The sequence below is a fragment of the Seriola lalandi genome, unplaced genomic scaffold (assembly GCF_002814215.2).
Source record: "Seriola lalandi dorsalis isolate HSWRI2012SDOR001 ecotype SW California unplaced genomic scaffold, Sedor1 jcf7180002053981, whole genome shotgun sequence".
NCBI classification, from domain to species: Eukaryota; Metazoa; Chordata; class Actinopteri; order Carangiformes; family Carangidae; genus Seriola; species Seriola lalandi.
The window spans coordinates 13,640-29,362 of NW_019524534.1; the positions used below are offsets into that span (position 1 = coordinate 13,640).

The 15,723-nt window shown below is 42.4% G+C and overlaps 1 protein-coding gene across 1 annotated transcript; it reads right to left on the reverse strand.

The window, feature by feature from the left end:
• Positions 1–6: 6 nt before the first annotated feature.
• kiaa2012 (KIAA2012 ortholog) lies at positions 7–11,366 on the reverse strand. Its single transcript, XM_087173028.1, has 23 exons — positions 11,256–11,366; positions 11,005–11,136; positions 10,645–10,791; positions 9,722–9,914; positions 9,307–9,452; positions 8,984–9,170; positions 8,676–8,734; positions 7,946–8,159; positions 7,217–7,384; positions 6,280–6,450; positions 5,611–5,733; positions 5,419–5,493; positions 4,614–4,681; positions 4,245–4,308; positions 3,936–4,161; positions 3,395–3,538; positions 3,089–3,263; positions 2,847–3,000; positions 2,370–2,719; positions 2,006–2,211; positions 1,229–1,401; positions 611–830; positions 7–444 (listed from the first exon to the last, which is right to left on the reverse strand). Exons 1-23 carry the CDS (start codon positions 11,364–11,366, stop codon positions 279–281), a joined length of 3,672 nt encoding a protein of 1,223 aa, XP_087029154.1. The 3' UTR covers positions 7–278.
• Positions 11,367–15,723: the final 4,357 nt, after the last annotated feature.

Below are 15,723 nucleotides of genomic sequence, written 5' to 3' on the forward strand. Positions count from 1 at the left end.
GGGGCATCCAAGATCTTACTCTCTTCATATGCTTCCCACAATTTTTAAACTTTGCATGTTCTTGGTTTTTAGTGCATGCGACACGATAGTTGTGAAAGATGAAAGTTGTGCTGAAGGTGATGGTGAAGCCACAGAGACACACTGGTGAAGTCCAAAACAAAAACAAAAGCAAACCAAAGAAAACAAGAACTTGAATTTGACATTTTAAACTTTTTTTTTTTTTTTTAAACAAAAGAGAATCAGATTTGAAGACAAATGGACAAAATCAGAGAATCTGCTCAGGTCGTGGTTTCAGCTTTCGCCGGATTAAGACCCAGTAGCTGCGACAAAGTGAAGTAAGAGTAGATCCACGGTCTGGAGATACCCTGAGTTTTCTCCAGACCTCCAGCCTCCAATACAAGACCCCTTTTAAAGGCCAAGTGCTGCTGCAACAGCGCCATCTCTCTGCAGGGAAGACAGAATGACAGAGCAGCTGGTTAAGGGGCGATAAATAGTCTTCCCTCCTCTGGAAATTTAAATCAGAAGGGAACGCAAAAACGTCTGTGAGGTAACATAAAAGCATTGCCGTAGAATAAGCAACCAGTTTAAGGAGACGGATGCTCGTACATACCTGGCGAGCAGCTCCGCTTGCAGCCTGGCCTCCTCTGCAGCCAACATGGCGGCCTCCTCCTCTCTCCTCTTACGCTCATCTTCCTTCTTCCTCCCGTCCTCTTCCTCCTCCTCCTTCCTGCGGAGGTACTCCATCCTCTCACTCTCATCCATCTCCTGGAGCTTCTTGTTCTCCTCCTCCCGCCTCCTTTGCTCCTCCAGCCGCAAACGCTCCAGTTCAGCTGAGAGGGACAAAACAAAATGAAATGAAATGACTTCCAGCAGTAATGTCTTTTCTGATGGATCGGTGGAATAAAAGTGGAATAAAAGTGCAACGTGACGTCAGCATAAATCTAAATTGCTTAGTGGAGTCAAAACTGATCAAAACAAAATCTATTCAACACAATTAAACCAATGGTAAAACGCGTCCTTTGTTGTCAAACAGTTTGTTTACTTTATGATGGTGGTTGTGATATGACTGAAGAGGGGCCTGTTTTATCACGTCCTAGTTTGTTGTTAGCTTTGGTAGATCTCAACCCTCCTTCCTCCTCCTCCTCCTCCCCCTCCTCCGTGTGTCCTTTCTCTCCTCCACCCGTCATCCTCCCGTCGCTTTCTTCTTTTACTTCCCGTGTCCTCTCACCTTTCCTCCTCTGTTCCTCCTCCTCTCTCATCCTCTGAAGTCTCTCCATCTGCCTCCTCCTCTCCTCCTGCATCCTCCTCTCTCTTTCTCTTTGAGCCTGTTCCCGTCTCACTCGCGCCTGCTCTTCCTCGTTGCACCTCTTCCTCTCCTCCTCCTCCGCCAGCTTCTTCAGTCTGGAGACGGAGATTTGACATCAGTGACGTGGCTGTGTACAGGTTTTAATGACGGCGGTTATCGTCACCAGCAGGACACTCGGGCAAACGTTGCTTCAGAATACAGAACCCTGGGAACTGTGAATTGTCTACCAGCTGGCACTAGAGGATATCAGCTGCTAGGTTACTACGATTCCTGTATTAAAGGGCAGTTTTTCAAAGTGCGTCTTAAACCAATAGTCAGCTTCCAATATGTACAATAAAACTATTCTTGCTGGCTGCGATGATTCCTCCTGTTCATAATATACATAGTGAGTTTGAAGATACCCATCTGATCAGGTTAACTTATTACATACAGAGAAACACAGATACACAAATGTGCCTCACTTACATCGAAAGCACAGGAGATCTCTTCACAGCCAGGACGAACAGTAGGAGTGATTACAGGAAGAAAAATCAGTTTCAATATTCATGTCACTCCTTTCACCTCTGTGTGGTGAGCAGTGCACTCCATGAACCTGTAACCACACCTACTGGTGATGTCACAGGGTCCTGGGGTTACACCTGCACAGTGCTGGAGGTCAGCACAGAGAGGAATTTCAGGGGGGGTGTTCAGTATCTACACCTGAGCTCCTCAGCTCTCTTCCTCCTCTCCTCCTCCAGCTCGTTCTTCATCCTCTCCTCCGTCTGCTCCCTCTCCTGCTGCTTCCTTTCCTGCTCCTCCCGTTCCCTCTTCCTCCTCTCCACCTCCTGCCTCCGCCTCTCTGCTCGCTGGGCCAGACGCAGAGCTGCAGCCTCTTCCTCCACCCGACGCTTTCTGGGCCCGGGCGACTAAATGATACGATCCACTGTTTAATATATTAGATAATATTCTAAAATATAGTAAAAGAAGATTTTTTGGCAGTAATCAAATAATAAAAATCAGCATTACAAAGGCTAAAAAAATATGTGAATATAATATTATGTGTGTGTTTGTTCTTGTTACCAACCTCTGGTTTTACTGGGTTCAACATCAGCTGTTCGTCCGTTACCATGACAGTTGAGCATGATGACAGGCGGCCACGTGCTGAAGCGAGACCCGTGGCGCTGGCTGGCACCGCCCCCTCACAGGAAGAGGCGGCAGACCTCCTTGAGCTGCTCCGATTGACCCGGGACGAAGCGTTTGAGGACCTGAGTGAACTCGCCGATCGGACGCTGCTGTGTTTGTCACTGGCGGAGAGATGATCTGTTTCTGTTTCTGTCTCTTCCTCTGAATTTGTTTTGTCGTCTTGTTTCTGATCTTCCATCTCCTGGTTGATCTCCACCTCCTCCTCCTTCTCCTCAGGGTCCTCATGGTTTCCTGTGAGAAAAGCAAAGCAAAGAAAAATAAAGGGAAAGTGCAAAAAGAAAGGACTACAAAAGAAAAGAAAAGGATATACTGTAGGATCAATATGTCAATGTGTCCAGCTGTGTTTGCGATATCTTACCAGTAACTAACTCTTTGTGTTTCAGCCTCCCTCTTCTCCTCCTCCTCCCAGCAGACACCTCCTTCTGCCTCGCCGCTTCTCCTCCTCGCTCTTCTTTCTCCTCATTTGTCTTCACTTCTCCTCTCTCTCCTTCCCTGTCTCTCTTTTTCTTTTTCTGAAAACCAGTGATTATAGATACATGAGTTGCTATGCTTCTGATATCTCTGTTTTTACATAATTTACAACCTTTTAAATCTGCTCACCACAGAGGAGAGAGCAGGGTGGTCCTGAGTCTCTGCTGTGTCTCTGTTGGTCCTCTCCTCTTGTTTCTGGCTCCTGATTGGTTGAGAGTTGCCTTCCACTCTTTGTCTCTGCCGTCTTCCTCCTTTTCTCGTTGTCTGTCCGTCTGATTCTGTAGTTTTCACCGTTTTCATTTCCCTTTTCCTGAGTAAATGGAGGACACGGACGTGTGTGTGAGTATGTGCAGCTGCTCAGCACTTTAAAAAATGTAAACCAAAGAGTCTGTGGTGTTTTGATCTCATGACGGTTTGAGAGCATTTCTGGTTCACCCGGTAGTTACTGCAGCTCCCTCTGTGTCCTTAATGTTCTTCCTCCTTCTGTCCACGGCTTCTCCTGCTGGTGCTTCAGTCGGGCCGACGTTCTGCCGGCTGAGAAACACACCACCTTTATACTGAAGCCTCTGTCTGGATTGACTTGACGGACTCAAAACAAAAAACGTGACTCAACGTGTTCATTTCGAAGATGTAAAAACAATTGTGGCATAATGACGACAACCACTTTTTACCTGAAGATTGCTGAAGATTAAAGATTGATGAAAACCAAAAAGACATTTACGTCTTCATTGTGCAGAAATCCTCATGTCATGATTTCAGTAAAACAACCTTTATCTTCCACAGAAAACCAGACTCTTGCTCTGGACGAGGGTTGAGGTCACATATCTATCGAGTGAACTTTGATTACCATGCAGGTTTTGAGACGTGATGTGATATTCAAATTATAATGACTGTATTTGTCTTTAGGAAACAGAACCTAAGAGTTTCAGAGTTGTTGATTTGAGCTAAAACACAGTTCAAAGTGAATTACACAGACCCTGGCCGGTGTGATCCAGACAAGTGGTTAGTGTGTCCAGTCATGGCGAGCTCTTCCCCTTCATCCTCCTCCTCCTCCTCCTCTGCCTGTGTGTCACCTCCTCCTGGCTCCTCTCTCCACTCCTTCAGTGGAGGCATCCTGACACTGTTTTTAACACCCTTCTTTGGTTCCTTCCACGTTCCCATTACTGCCTTTGCAGTCTTTGTTTTTTTCTGGCTCACAGCCGCTGGAGCGACAAACAGGAAGATTTTAATGGAATTAAAAAGTCAAAACAGTCAGATTATGATAAAATGAGCAGCAGAGTTTTACCTGTGTCAGCGAGGCCGGTGGGTGAACACGCATCAGTGTCTGCAGAGCTACGAAGATCTGAGAGCTGGTTGGAGACATGAATCACACAGTCCGTCACAATCTGCTCTCCGGTACAGTCTCTCCTGTCCTGACATCAAATATTACTTTATTAACATTTGCATGTCATCAACTGGATTTATTTCTTTAAGGGAGTTGGGAATGTTACCTGCACTGGTTAGTAGTTTCATGAGGTGTAAGTCAAACTGTGCAACATCAGTACCGTATGTGTTTCATGCATATACAGATTTGACTGAGGAGTGTGATTTATTTTTGGTTCAAACACCTCAGGCAACACGCATGTTAATGAAGGCTTTATCCTACGATACTCACCCTGTGCACGGGCCGATGGTGCTGGGTGTTACCCACAAGATCATCTGCACTCAGCTCCACCTCTCCTCCTGCACACATATACAATGACCAGGCAACGTTTAGAGCCAGGACGAGGACACGGGCGGCGGTTGGTAATTCTAATTTACTTAATTGGAAACGACATAAAAGTAAGTAGAGTGAGCTGAATTGTTCTAAACAATACAACAAAAAACAGACGTGGTTTGAACATAATGTGAAGGTATTATGAAATTACAAAGGGAAGCTAATAAGTAAACAACCACATGTTCAAATGAATGTAAATTAATTTAATCATATCTGGTTCTGGGGAGATGGATGCAGAGCGAAGAATACAGAGTGTTGTATTAGAATGAAACACGAGCCAAAACAAACACAAAAGACTTGTTAGACCGGCGTTAACATGTCACACCCCTGAGCAGCATCCAAAAGCTTAAACCTGACATCTATCATTACAATCAGTTTTAGCTGTGTGAGCCACAACAAATGGACACTGAGCATAACACTGTGCAACAGAGGTGACAAGTTCCAGTTCTTCTACACCCGTTGGTCGAGCTGTTATTTCATCTGTTTAAAGGCAGGAGGGAAGAAAGTGACAGTGCATCATGTTGCTCGTTCTCATGAGCAAGTTTGACGTTCAACTACATCCATAAACTGCTGGCGTGGATATTTCCTATTTCCTGCAGAGACTGTGACTGAAAGCATGTGTGCAAGTGTGGACACAATACAATGCGAGTTAAATGACCACAATAACGTGTGTGTGTGTGTGTGTGTGTGTGTGTGTGCAGACCTGTATGAATAAGCTCAGGCTGCAGCACAATGACCCAGGGTAACGTCTCTCCCTCTGTAGACAAAACCTGGAGAGCTGGGAGACAAAAACAGTGAGTGACTGATAATTAATGCATCCTTCGCCTCGTCCTAATGTGGCGTCAAACATTAGTTACAACAGTATGTCTCTCCTCCAGGTGCGCATTGATCGTACCTTGCTGCTGTGTGCCATCATCACCCCGGGATGTCTCCTGGTTGTTGTCGTGCAGTGACAGTTGAATGATTTCTCCGTCAGGACCCAGGATCAGGCTGCCAACAGATTTGCCATTCTGCAAATCTGACAACACAACAGCTCTGAAGAACGGAGACATGGACCCTGTGACACCCTTTCTCACCCCTTGACTTAATGTAGTTATTTTTGTCAAAAGGAGGTGAAGTGCATAAATATTCATAAGAACATTTTAAACACTATCTTCATGGAAAAAGTCATTGCAAAAAAAAAAAAAAAAATGCTATTGTTGGGTTTTATTCTGTTCAGTGTGGCGTGGACTAATGCAGAAGTCAGAGTCAGAGTGAGCACGGTAAAGACAGGGTTCCTCCGCCTACTAGGTCAGCGTTAAGAAAACAACATGGCATGATGGCAAAATGGCAGGTTTGGAAATTCCATAAAAATACAGGAGTTTGGAAAGAAGATAGTTTCAGACTGACCTTTGGGACATGGGCCCTTTTACACTTGGTTAAAATCTAGATAAGGTTTTTTGAAGCCAGCTTGCTTTATTTGAACTTATATAGCAGCTACAGTTCAGAATAACTTCAACAGCTGAAACTGTGTTTTATATATAGTTACACCAAGATGTGTCGCAGGAGTTTTAGCTCCTATTACCTCTCAGCTCCAGCGGTAGAACGCCCCTAACCACACCTCTATTAGCATCACTGGATTCACAGGGATCCTGGAGGTCAGGTAATCGGTTCTGTAAGAAGGCCAAAGAGCTCTGCTTGCCCGGACCTTTCCGTCCTGCAACACAACCCAACACCCCCACTGGAGGCGGCGGCTCTGAAGGAGAGGACAGAGTATAAGAGAAGATAGAAATTTAATTTAAGGTAAACACAAGAAACTTGTGCTACAGAAAATGGACCAGACTCAGTGAATAGCTCCCTAAGCTTAACATGTCCTATAATAACTATTAATTTAGCTATACAGACTAATAAGCAGTGATAACTAACATGTCTTTGGGGTCATCAGGTGGGAACCTCGTTTCACCAGTGTTTCGTCTAGTTGGTCCCACGACACCTCCAGGAGGCTAGACAGTGATCACTGGCGTCCCAGAGTCACTCCCCTAATGCCAGCCATCACTGCTCCTCACACCACAACTATTTTCTTTATCTTGCCTATGCTACCACAGACAACACCATCATCAACTCTGACAAAACACACTAGCAGATTCAGCAAACAAACTCCACTAAACAGTTGGAGAAAGTGGCGGCCATTTTGAATGAGGGAGGTAGAGTCAGGGAGAGGTGCCTTTTTGGGCTAGAAAGAATATAATGCATCTTTAAGTGGAGTGTATTGCTTCGGATGTGTCTCTGGTTGTGCTCGACATGCGTTACGTCTTAAAGTTAAATTGCCATCATCTCCACTTCCATAGAAGTAACAGAGGTCAACCCACTGAGTGGAGTTGAAAAGGAAATAAAAGTGCTGGCACAGTTCTGACTATCAGAGAAACACACAAGGATGTCTTCTATAACAACAGCTGCATCTGACTGTATCTGTCGTTTCCCTGCCTTAATGGCAGCTTGTACAGTGTATGTGAGCGCTGTACCTTCTCCTGACTCCAGCAGAATCATGGAGCCTTTCTCAGAGGGTAGCCTTCCTCCTCCTCCTCTTCCTCCTCCTCCTCCCCACCCTGCTGTCTGTTTTTTAAACCACTGTCTCTCTGTTTTTTCTCCTCTTCCTCCTCCTCCTCCTCTCTGTTTCCCACTTATCTCTCCTGAAAGACAGAGTGAGAATATAACACAACACCGATTGCACAAGCTGCTCAAACTAGACTAAGTTCAAACTTGGCCTAGTTACCTTGATACTTAGCTTGATAACATATGACCCATTTAGTTTCATATAGAGGACATTTCTGACCGGATACTTGATTAAAATGCTGTTAAATAATGATGTAAACTGGGATTGTTTTAAATAACATTTCACAATCGAAAAAACAAAATACCTGAGGAATTTGTTTAGGGTTTCATATAGTGAATAAAGTTACACACTCAGAATTTGGACACTTGAATAACACAGCAGACAGTGAAGGTAGTACGCCATACAGTGAATACGCAGTTCTGATGAGTAAGATTTTATGACTAATAAGGACGGACTATGAAACAAAAAAAATCTTATAATGTGAGGAGAGGCTATATCTTTCTCCCCAAGTAACTACGTAAATGATGTCCGAATAAACTGAATTTTAGAATGAATGTCTGTGGAAAACAACATGCCACTGTGATAAACACATACAAATCTATCTTTTCAACTGAGTCAGAGTGTGCGTCTTTGTTACCCTCCTTCTCAGGAAACAGCAGAGGTAGAATCAAAGCCTTCTGATGGAGTCTGTTCAGACTTTCTTGGGACTGAAACCCGTCGCTTTCTGCCCGTGGCTGGTCATCCTGCTGACACTCCAGGACCGCTTGTGCAGGGGCGAGGGTCCGGCTCTCTGCTATGGGAGGCAGCCGCTGTGCACGGTGTTCAGCACCGTCCGAGCTCCCACATCTCGGCTGAAACATTCAACAGAGGCATGTTTGCTGAATGCTCTTAGATACTGTAATGCCATTAAGGATCAGTCAGTATTTTAAATAAAACTAATACCGTTGTCCCGGAAATGAGAACATACAAAAAAAAAAAAAAAGCACATGCACTTTTGCATTTCTGTGCAGTTTGTTGAACAATGATACATACAATTAATTGCCAATCAAGGTTTCCTCAGCAGTTAGTGAGAACCTGAAGAAGCCTCTTCGATGAGAGGTGAAATGTCTTCAAGTAACTATAACCAAGTCCAGTTGCCCTCAATTCATCTTTCCTTTGATGCAATTATGTGTTTTCATGGTTGTGTGAAAACCTACTAAGTCAAATATTTGCTATTTTTAAAACACAAAAATAGCAGCTGATAAAAGGCAAAATTATTGGTGTAATAAACACTAAACAAATACCAAACAAAATGACATTTAAAAGAGACAGGGTTTTATCTTTTATCTTACCCCGTCTGCTAGCTAGCCTGTAGTCTGGCGTCTTACCCTGTCTGTCTTCTCCCTGCAGACTGAATGTCCCACGTTCAGAGGAGGAAGGAACAGGCCTGTGTGTGGGGGAGGCAATCAGAGCATCATGGCTATCAACATGTCGCACAAGGTCAGAAACTTCCTCTGCTAGAACTTTTGCTCTGGACGATACCTGAGGTGGGATTTGTCTGAGGTTCAGTGTTTGACTGCTGCTCTGCTCCACATGGTCTTACTAGAGAGTAAAATACAGCTTTTAACTGATATACTGAAGAGGAAGGTGAGTACATGACTTGAATTCATGCCATATTTACAATTTACAACTTTACCTATCCTCCCATGCCTGGTCCCACTTATGGATCTTTCATAGTTGCCTTTGTCACTGGTCGTCCTACTGTTTCCCCGAATGGAACAACCTCGATCATCCGCCACTTCATGGACACAGTTCATGTTTGGATGATGGAGCTCCCCTCTGTGTGAACTTCCAGTAGGCTGCAGACTCATGTCCAAGTAAGTCTGCAGTTGGCAAGAAAGAGCAATAACTTAAACGACACTAAAAACAGAATAATTAACATAATTCACTTCCATTTTGCAAAGATAAAGGAGCATTAACAAATGCCTTCCGATGTTACTTCAGTCATTAGTGTGTCACCTGAGATTCCTCTGGTTCTTCAGGGGTGATTGTCACATAGTGTATCCAGGGCTGAGGCTCCGTCTGTGGGGTTGGAGTCCTGGAGGTACAGGGTATCTGGATGAATAGATCCAGCCGGACTCTGTTCCTGCTGCCTGGCTCCTCCTCTTTATCTGCAGACAAGGTTCATTTTAGTATCCAACCACACTGGGTTATTTCAGTGGTTTTAGTATATTTGTCATGAAGATTCAGGGTTAAACAAACTCCAAAACCTCCTGCCTCATATTGGGTTTCCTGTCAACAAGTGTGCACAACAACTGTGTGCACGACTGTAGAGCATCTGCAAAATCTCCATCTTCTGTGAGGCTTGCACAGTTGATCATTGATCATTTATTTATTAATTCATTTACTCAATAAATGTGAAACCATTTTGTACCTTCAGGTTGATTCTCCAGTTGTTCAGACTTTTTCTCCGCAGGAAGCCACTGTGGGTTTGACTGTACAAGCAGCTCTGGACTGAGCTGTGCTTGTATGGGGTGAAAAGGCAGAGGTCTGGGACCATGAAGGTCTGGAGCCGGAGGGAAGTGAAGTAGAGGAAACAGGGGTGGAGCAAGTCGGGAAGAGGTGTACTGGAGGAAAGAGACGCATTAAAGATTATTTTTGATCACCAGAGGGCAGAAGAACTGACAAACACACAGCACACACTCACATGTCATCACCTTATAATGTTTTTGTAGTTCACATCTTTACAAACAAGTGTCTCTTTCCACATCCACAACACACAGAGAAACATAACCATCCCATTAAACATCAAAGTAATGGTTCTACGCTGCCAGTAAAGCATGGAAAAGGACTGATAAATAACAGTTAAGCAAAGATGATCCAGCTACGACTCCTCCGACTACTTGTTTTTTAGCTTGTTTGATAAAAGCAGCTGCTGGAAACAGAGTTAATGAGAGCGCTGAGACTGAACCAAATAATAAACGTGCCATGAAACCAAAACAATGAGTAGTCTAAAACAGGCTAAAAAGCTTTGTAGAGCGGAAAATTCATGTAATAAAGGTTTTTCACTGTGAACATACACTTTCACATTACACAACATGAAGTCATTTAAGTCAATGTTAATACAAAAGAATATTGATTTATTGCGCTAAATAAATAAATAAATACAATTGATAATGTCAATAATTAATGTCAATCTGGGCCCTTATCAGCAACAATGGTCTGAATGCGCTCAGACAAAATGTTTCTTTTGATATAGGGCTACATAAACATAAGAACATACACAGAATGCATACATACATATATAGGCTACACATAGTGTACCTAGAGAAGTTATTCCTGCTCTATTCCATCTACCTGGTTGCTGGTGTAGCTCAAAATGGCTGCCGTTAGCTCCTTTAGGGTGCTCAGCTGCTGTTCCACTTGCTGAGTGTACTGCCGGACAACCCTCTTCTTCCTGTTTCCAACCTCTGAATCACAATTGGTTTCCAAGGTAACCAAGTCCTGCAGGCAGAAGATAAGATGGGATTCGTATTTAAAGGTTTACGTGGCTCGATATAAAGTTTGAGAAGATTGGCAGCTATATCCGTCTCGTTAACTGTGCCTTGTTACCTAAGGGCCATAACTGCAGTTACTTGCGCGCGCACACAAACACACACACACACACACACACACACACACACACACACACACACACACACACACACACACACACACCTGGGAGTAGAGTAGAAGTGGCCCCCTACGAGTGCTGTAAGTCTTTGGAAGGGTTGACTCTGCTTCCATAAGCAGACGGCCGCTGTTGGACAGACGTAGCAGAGAATCCTGGGACTTCCAGATGTAGTAATCCTTTTGGTAGATTGATGGATTATATTGATTATATAATGAATGGAATGCGTGATACATGAATGTCTGGACTGAATGATGAACGAATGGAAAGTTTCCTACGTAAGTGAGTGTGTGTGCACCTGTGGTGTGAGGCAGACGTCCAGCCGTCCATCGTGTCTCCCTGTGTTTCTGTTGGATGAGACAAATCGACCGCACCCACGACTCAGCAGGGAGAGAGACAAATCTTTCATGTTGTCATGTTGTCCTGGAGGACAGCTGAGTAGAAGAGGATTAGTTACGTCATGTCTTAGATTCCAAGGTAAGCAAGATAACATTGACAGTGCTATATATTGATGATACTGACGTGATCTTGCAGGTAAATTGGCAGCTCTTAGTTGCATGAGGGTAAGGCATAGGCGTATGTGTGAACTAGGTCATATTTCTACATTCTTTACAGTCTGTAACATTCAAATATATGCTGCCTAAATAAAGTTTTTTTTGTTTGATTGATTGATTGATTGATTGATTGATTGATTGATTGATTGATTGGTTAAATTTTCCAAAAACTGAAACCAAATGTATTTTCCCTATTTATGAATCAATATTCTACAACTACATCAACTACATTCATGGGTCAATAATGCCACTGTTTTACTATGAATAAAAATCTACCCAGAAAACATTTGACTTACCTCAATACTTTGTGTGTGTGTTAATAAATGAGACTGCTCTCCCTCATGTTACTCATACATTGGCATCAGTGCCAAAGTAATTGTGCAGCAGAAGAGATTCTCAGTGTAGTACTGCCTTAAAGATTCATAACACCGAATCTTCTTATTCATCTAACAGGGATAATATTACCTTTAATTGGGCAACTGAACATATATATCACAGCAGATAACACATGAATATTGTTACAAAACTGCAGCATAATTTTGCTCAGTTTATCTGGTCCTTCATCAGACTGAGTGAGTAATACAGTAGAATAAGCTTAAATTCTATAATCACCAACATTATAAATAACCAACAATGAGGAGGTCAAGGATTAGAGCCCTGAACATATTCCTGAGAAAGAATTTTCTGAAACAAGGCAATAGGGATATTTAGTTTATTAGCTCCTTATACACTTCACATCTAATTTGTGTCGTGTTTTATGGACAAAATAAGCATTAAAAAGACAAAACATTGTACGTACCTGCTGCCTCCCATTCACACACTGCCCTCTCTCTCTGTTTGTGAATGTGTGTGTCTAACAGCTCTAATAACACTGGGCTGGCAGAGTTTGGCCTCCCCTCAAAACCAACACACACACACACACACACACACACACACACACACACACATATACATTCCTATCTTGACAACAGAGGACTGTGAGACCTTTTGTGTCTATCCTTTGGAGGTCAGACTTCAAAACTCACCAAGTTACCTGAGGATTTCAACCTACGAAAACAGTCTTCCAACACCTTGAACCGTTCAGCCAGATACTCAGCTGTATTTCTTAAAGTCTTTAAGTCTTAACTTTGAGTGTTGGATTTCTAAATTCATAGAGCCTTATTGAAAATCCAACCTCAGGGCTTCAAAAAAACTTATTTAGTTGAGGACTATTTCTTTTTCTTAGAGCTTTTGACTCTTTCCTTTGGATGCTTTCCAAAGGAAAAATTGGGACCAAACCTTGGTAGGTCATGGTGGTGCCAGGTCATAAGGCATTGAAGTAACAGGACCGTTTGAGTTGTGAGGTGGAAAACCTTGAGTGGCTAGTCTTTTACTGCAACCTGGAGGATGAATGTATGTATATATGTATACACACCGAGAGTATAATATGTTTTTATTATAATACCGCTCCCACTGCTGATGCTTTCACTTGTCAAACAGCAAAAAACTGGCTTGTGGAGAAGTGCCCTTGTAATGCACAAAAACCTGTGTGTGTGTTTGCATGCTTGTGTCAATGTGTTCAAGCCCTGTTGCTAGGTTTTCCACCGTTGGAGCTCTATGTTTCTGTTGCTGTGGCTGCAGTGGAAAACACACACACACACACACACACACACACACACACACACACACACACACACACACACACACACACACTTTTAAAATGTCATTCAGTTTGATTCCAGCCCAGGTTACAATCTACAGGAAGACCCTAGTTGATGTAAAATTCTTCATCTTTACACTGTCTGCTATGACAAAATTTCTGTCCTCACTAGTGCAACAAGACAAAACTCTGTTTCTCTGATTCTTGTTTGTGTGTGATTTATTGCGTATAATTTTTTCCAGTAAACAAACAAATCTCCCAACACATACTGTATGTATGTTCCATGTTCAGACTAGCAGAATTAAGAAATCATTTGAAGCGATCAAGCGACAATTATTACCACCATCACAAACTATAGTAGTTTATCACCTAAACTGCAGTAGCCAACCTCATGGTACTCTAGTGAGTTTTTTTTTTTTTTTTTAATCACAGTTTCAGATTGAAATGCTTCCATTTTGATAGCTGGCAGTTTAGTTAAGGTCTTACCGATGGGATATATAATCCTTCCATTGTGTTTATCTTCTCAGTCTTCCCCTGGGTCTGTCCCAAGTTGGATGTACCCAGAAAGCCCCCATAGGCAGGTTTCAGGACCATCTCAGCAGACTCCTTTCAACGTGAAAGTGCAGCGGCTCTTATATATATAGTGATGATGATATAGAGATGAACATTTGAAAGTCTTTCCATGGGTGTGTAATAGGTTAAAAAAGACGATATTATTCTGAAGAGGTTAAAATTCCAATTGAGTTAAAAAGCTGATAGTTAAAAGGAATAATTCATTTAAAAAGGCAGAGGTATGCTAGAAAGAACATATAGTCAATATAACATGTTGAAAATGTCATTAAATGGCTTAAAATTGTAAATTAAGAAGATGTTTAAAGAGGGGTTAAAATGCTTGACAATGTTTTATTCATTTCATGGGTCATTTTATCCGTTACAGTTAAAAACTAACTTGAAAAGTTATAATCTCTGTCTTCCACGAAGTAGGTCAAGATCTAGCAGGATCGGAGATCGATTAGTTGGGTCTACGCCCACATACAGGGGCGATTGTTCGCGGCGTTTTCCTCACTTCTAGTAAAGCTCTGGTCAAGGAAACACCAAATCACTGTGTGGTCATTTGTCCCTGTTTTCCAGAGTGCAACAGGTGCACATTGAACAGGTGGAGACGCTGTCACGGATGTCTGTGCCCAGAGTTAGCCACCAAAAGTCGCCTTTCAGGAGGTCAATGGTACGGACCAAGATAATAGGTGAACCAGGTAGAGCAAGGATGAAAGATGAAGAATGTTTTTGATCAGGAGCTGCATGCTGGGAAACCTCAGTGTCTGAAGCATCCACCTCCAAAATAAACTAGGGCTGACTTCAATGACTTTGACGCTTATTGGTTTCTCAGTTTTTTTGAGCCATGCACTCATCATGTTCGGCAATATGATTGTGTTCCAAGAGATTAGATAAATGATTGGTGTTACCTTAGCTGAAATTGTTTTGTTGCAGTGTTTACATTTCACCGCTTTCTGTTCGGTGACGTCTTCACTGAAACCAAAATGTGCCCAAATCACGAATGGCAATACTTTTTTAAGGTATAAGCTGCTTGGGTTAAGGCTAAGTGTTTTCACTCATGTCACTCATATTGCTAGCTTCACTTTGAATGAACATGGAGAAACGTTAGTTGGACGGCCGGAGGCACGTGACTAAAAGTTTTTATTATTTAATTTATTTTTTAAGAGGAGTTTGATGCATGTCAGGCAGGTATTGTGTCCGCTCTGACCGGTTAACATGGGTGTCGAAATAAATTAAAAAAATGGCGTTCTGCAGCAGCCATGCACACACCATGCAGACAGTGTGTTCCTGGCCTAAGGCCTCCAGCACACTGCATAGAGGCCAATGCCCCTTCCTCAGACTGCTGCCCAACTGACATCGCACTAACATCCCTTATGCCTATCCTTATGGATAGTAGGCCCACATGCCAGCGGTTTCATTTCTATTATTAAATTTTAATTCTAATATCCGAAACTTGGATTAACAGTGAAAAGGGCATGGACTTTGATCTTCATGGTTATGAATTAATCTGTATGAACAGAAAAAACAAGAATGGCGGTGGTGTGGCTATATATGTGGACAAGGGTTATATTTATAATTTCGTGGAATCTATGTCAACTGTCGTGGATAATGTACTTGAATGTCTCACAATAGAAATAAGTAGAGAGAAAAAGAAAAATATTATTGTAAGTTGTATATATAGATCACCTGGTTCTGATATTGATATATTTAAAAACTGGATGGAGGAACACTTCTCTTTTGCACATCATAAAGTCATGTTTATTGGCGGTGATTTTAATATTGATTTACTGAATCCAGACAATTCAAGATGACTGATGACTTCATCAATTCCTTGTACAGTATTGGTCTATTTCCCAAAATTACTAGGCCAAGCCGGATAACATCTCATTGTGCAACTTTGATTGATAATATATTCACTAATGATATTGAGAGCAATATAATAAGCGGTTTGCTTGTAAATGACATAAGTGACCACCTTCCAGTTTTTATAGTCTATAACAGTAAGGACTCAAAAAACA

Excerpts from the sequence above, each read along its gene's own strand:
- kiaa2012 (XM_087173028.1), bottom strand. The coding sequence starts at position 11,366 with ATGAAAGATTTGTCTCTCTCCCTGCTGAGTCGTGGGTGCGGTCGATTT. Across the intron at positions 8,735-8,983 it reads GACCAGGCATGGGAGGATAG|GCCTGTTCCTTCCTCCTCTG; the intron begins GTAAAGTTGTAA and ends CCCCACACACAG. Across the intron at positions 6,451-7,216 it reads TCTGCTGGAGTCAGGAGAAG|AGCCGCCGCCTCCAGTGGGG; the intron begins GTACAGCGCTCA and ends CCTCTCCTTCAG.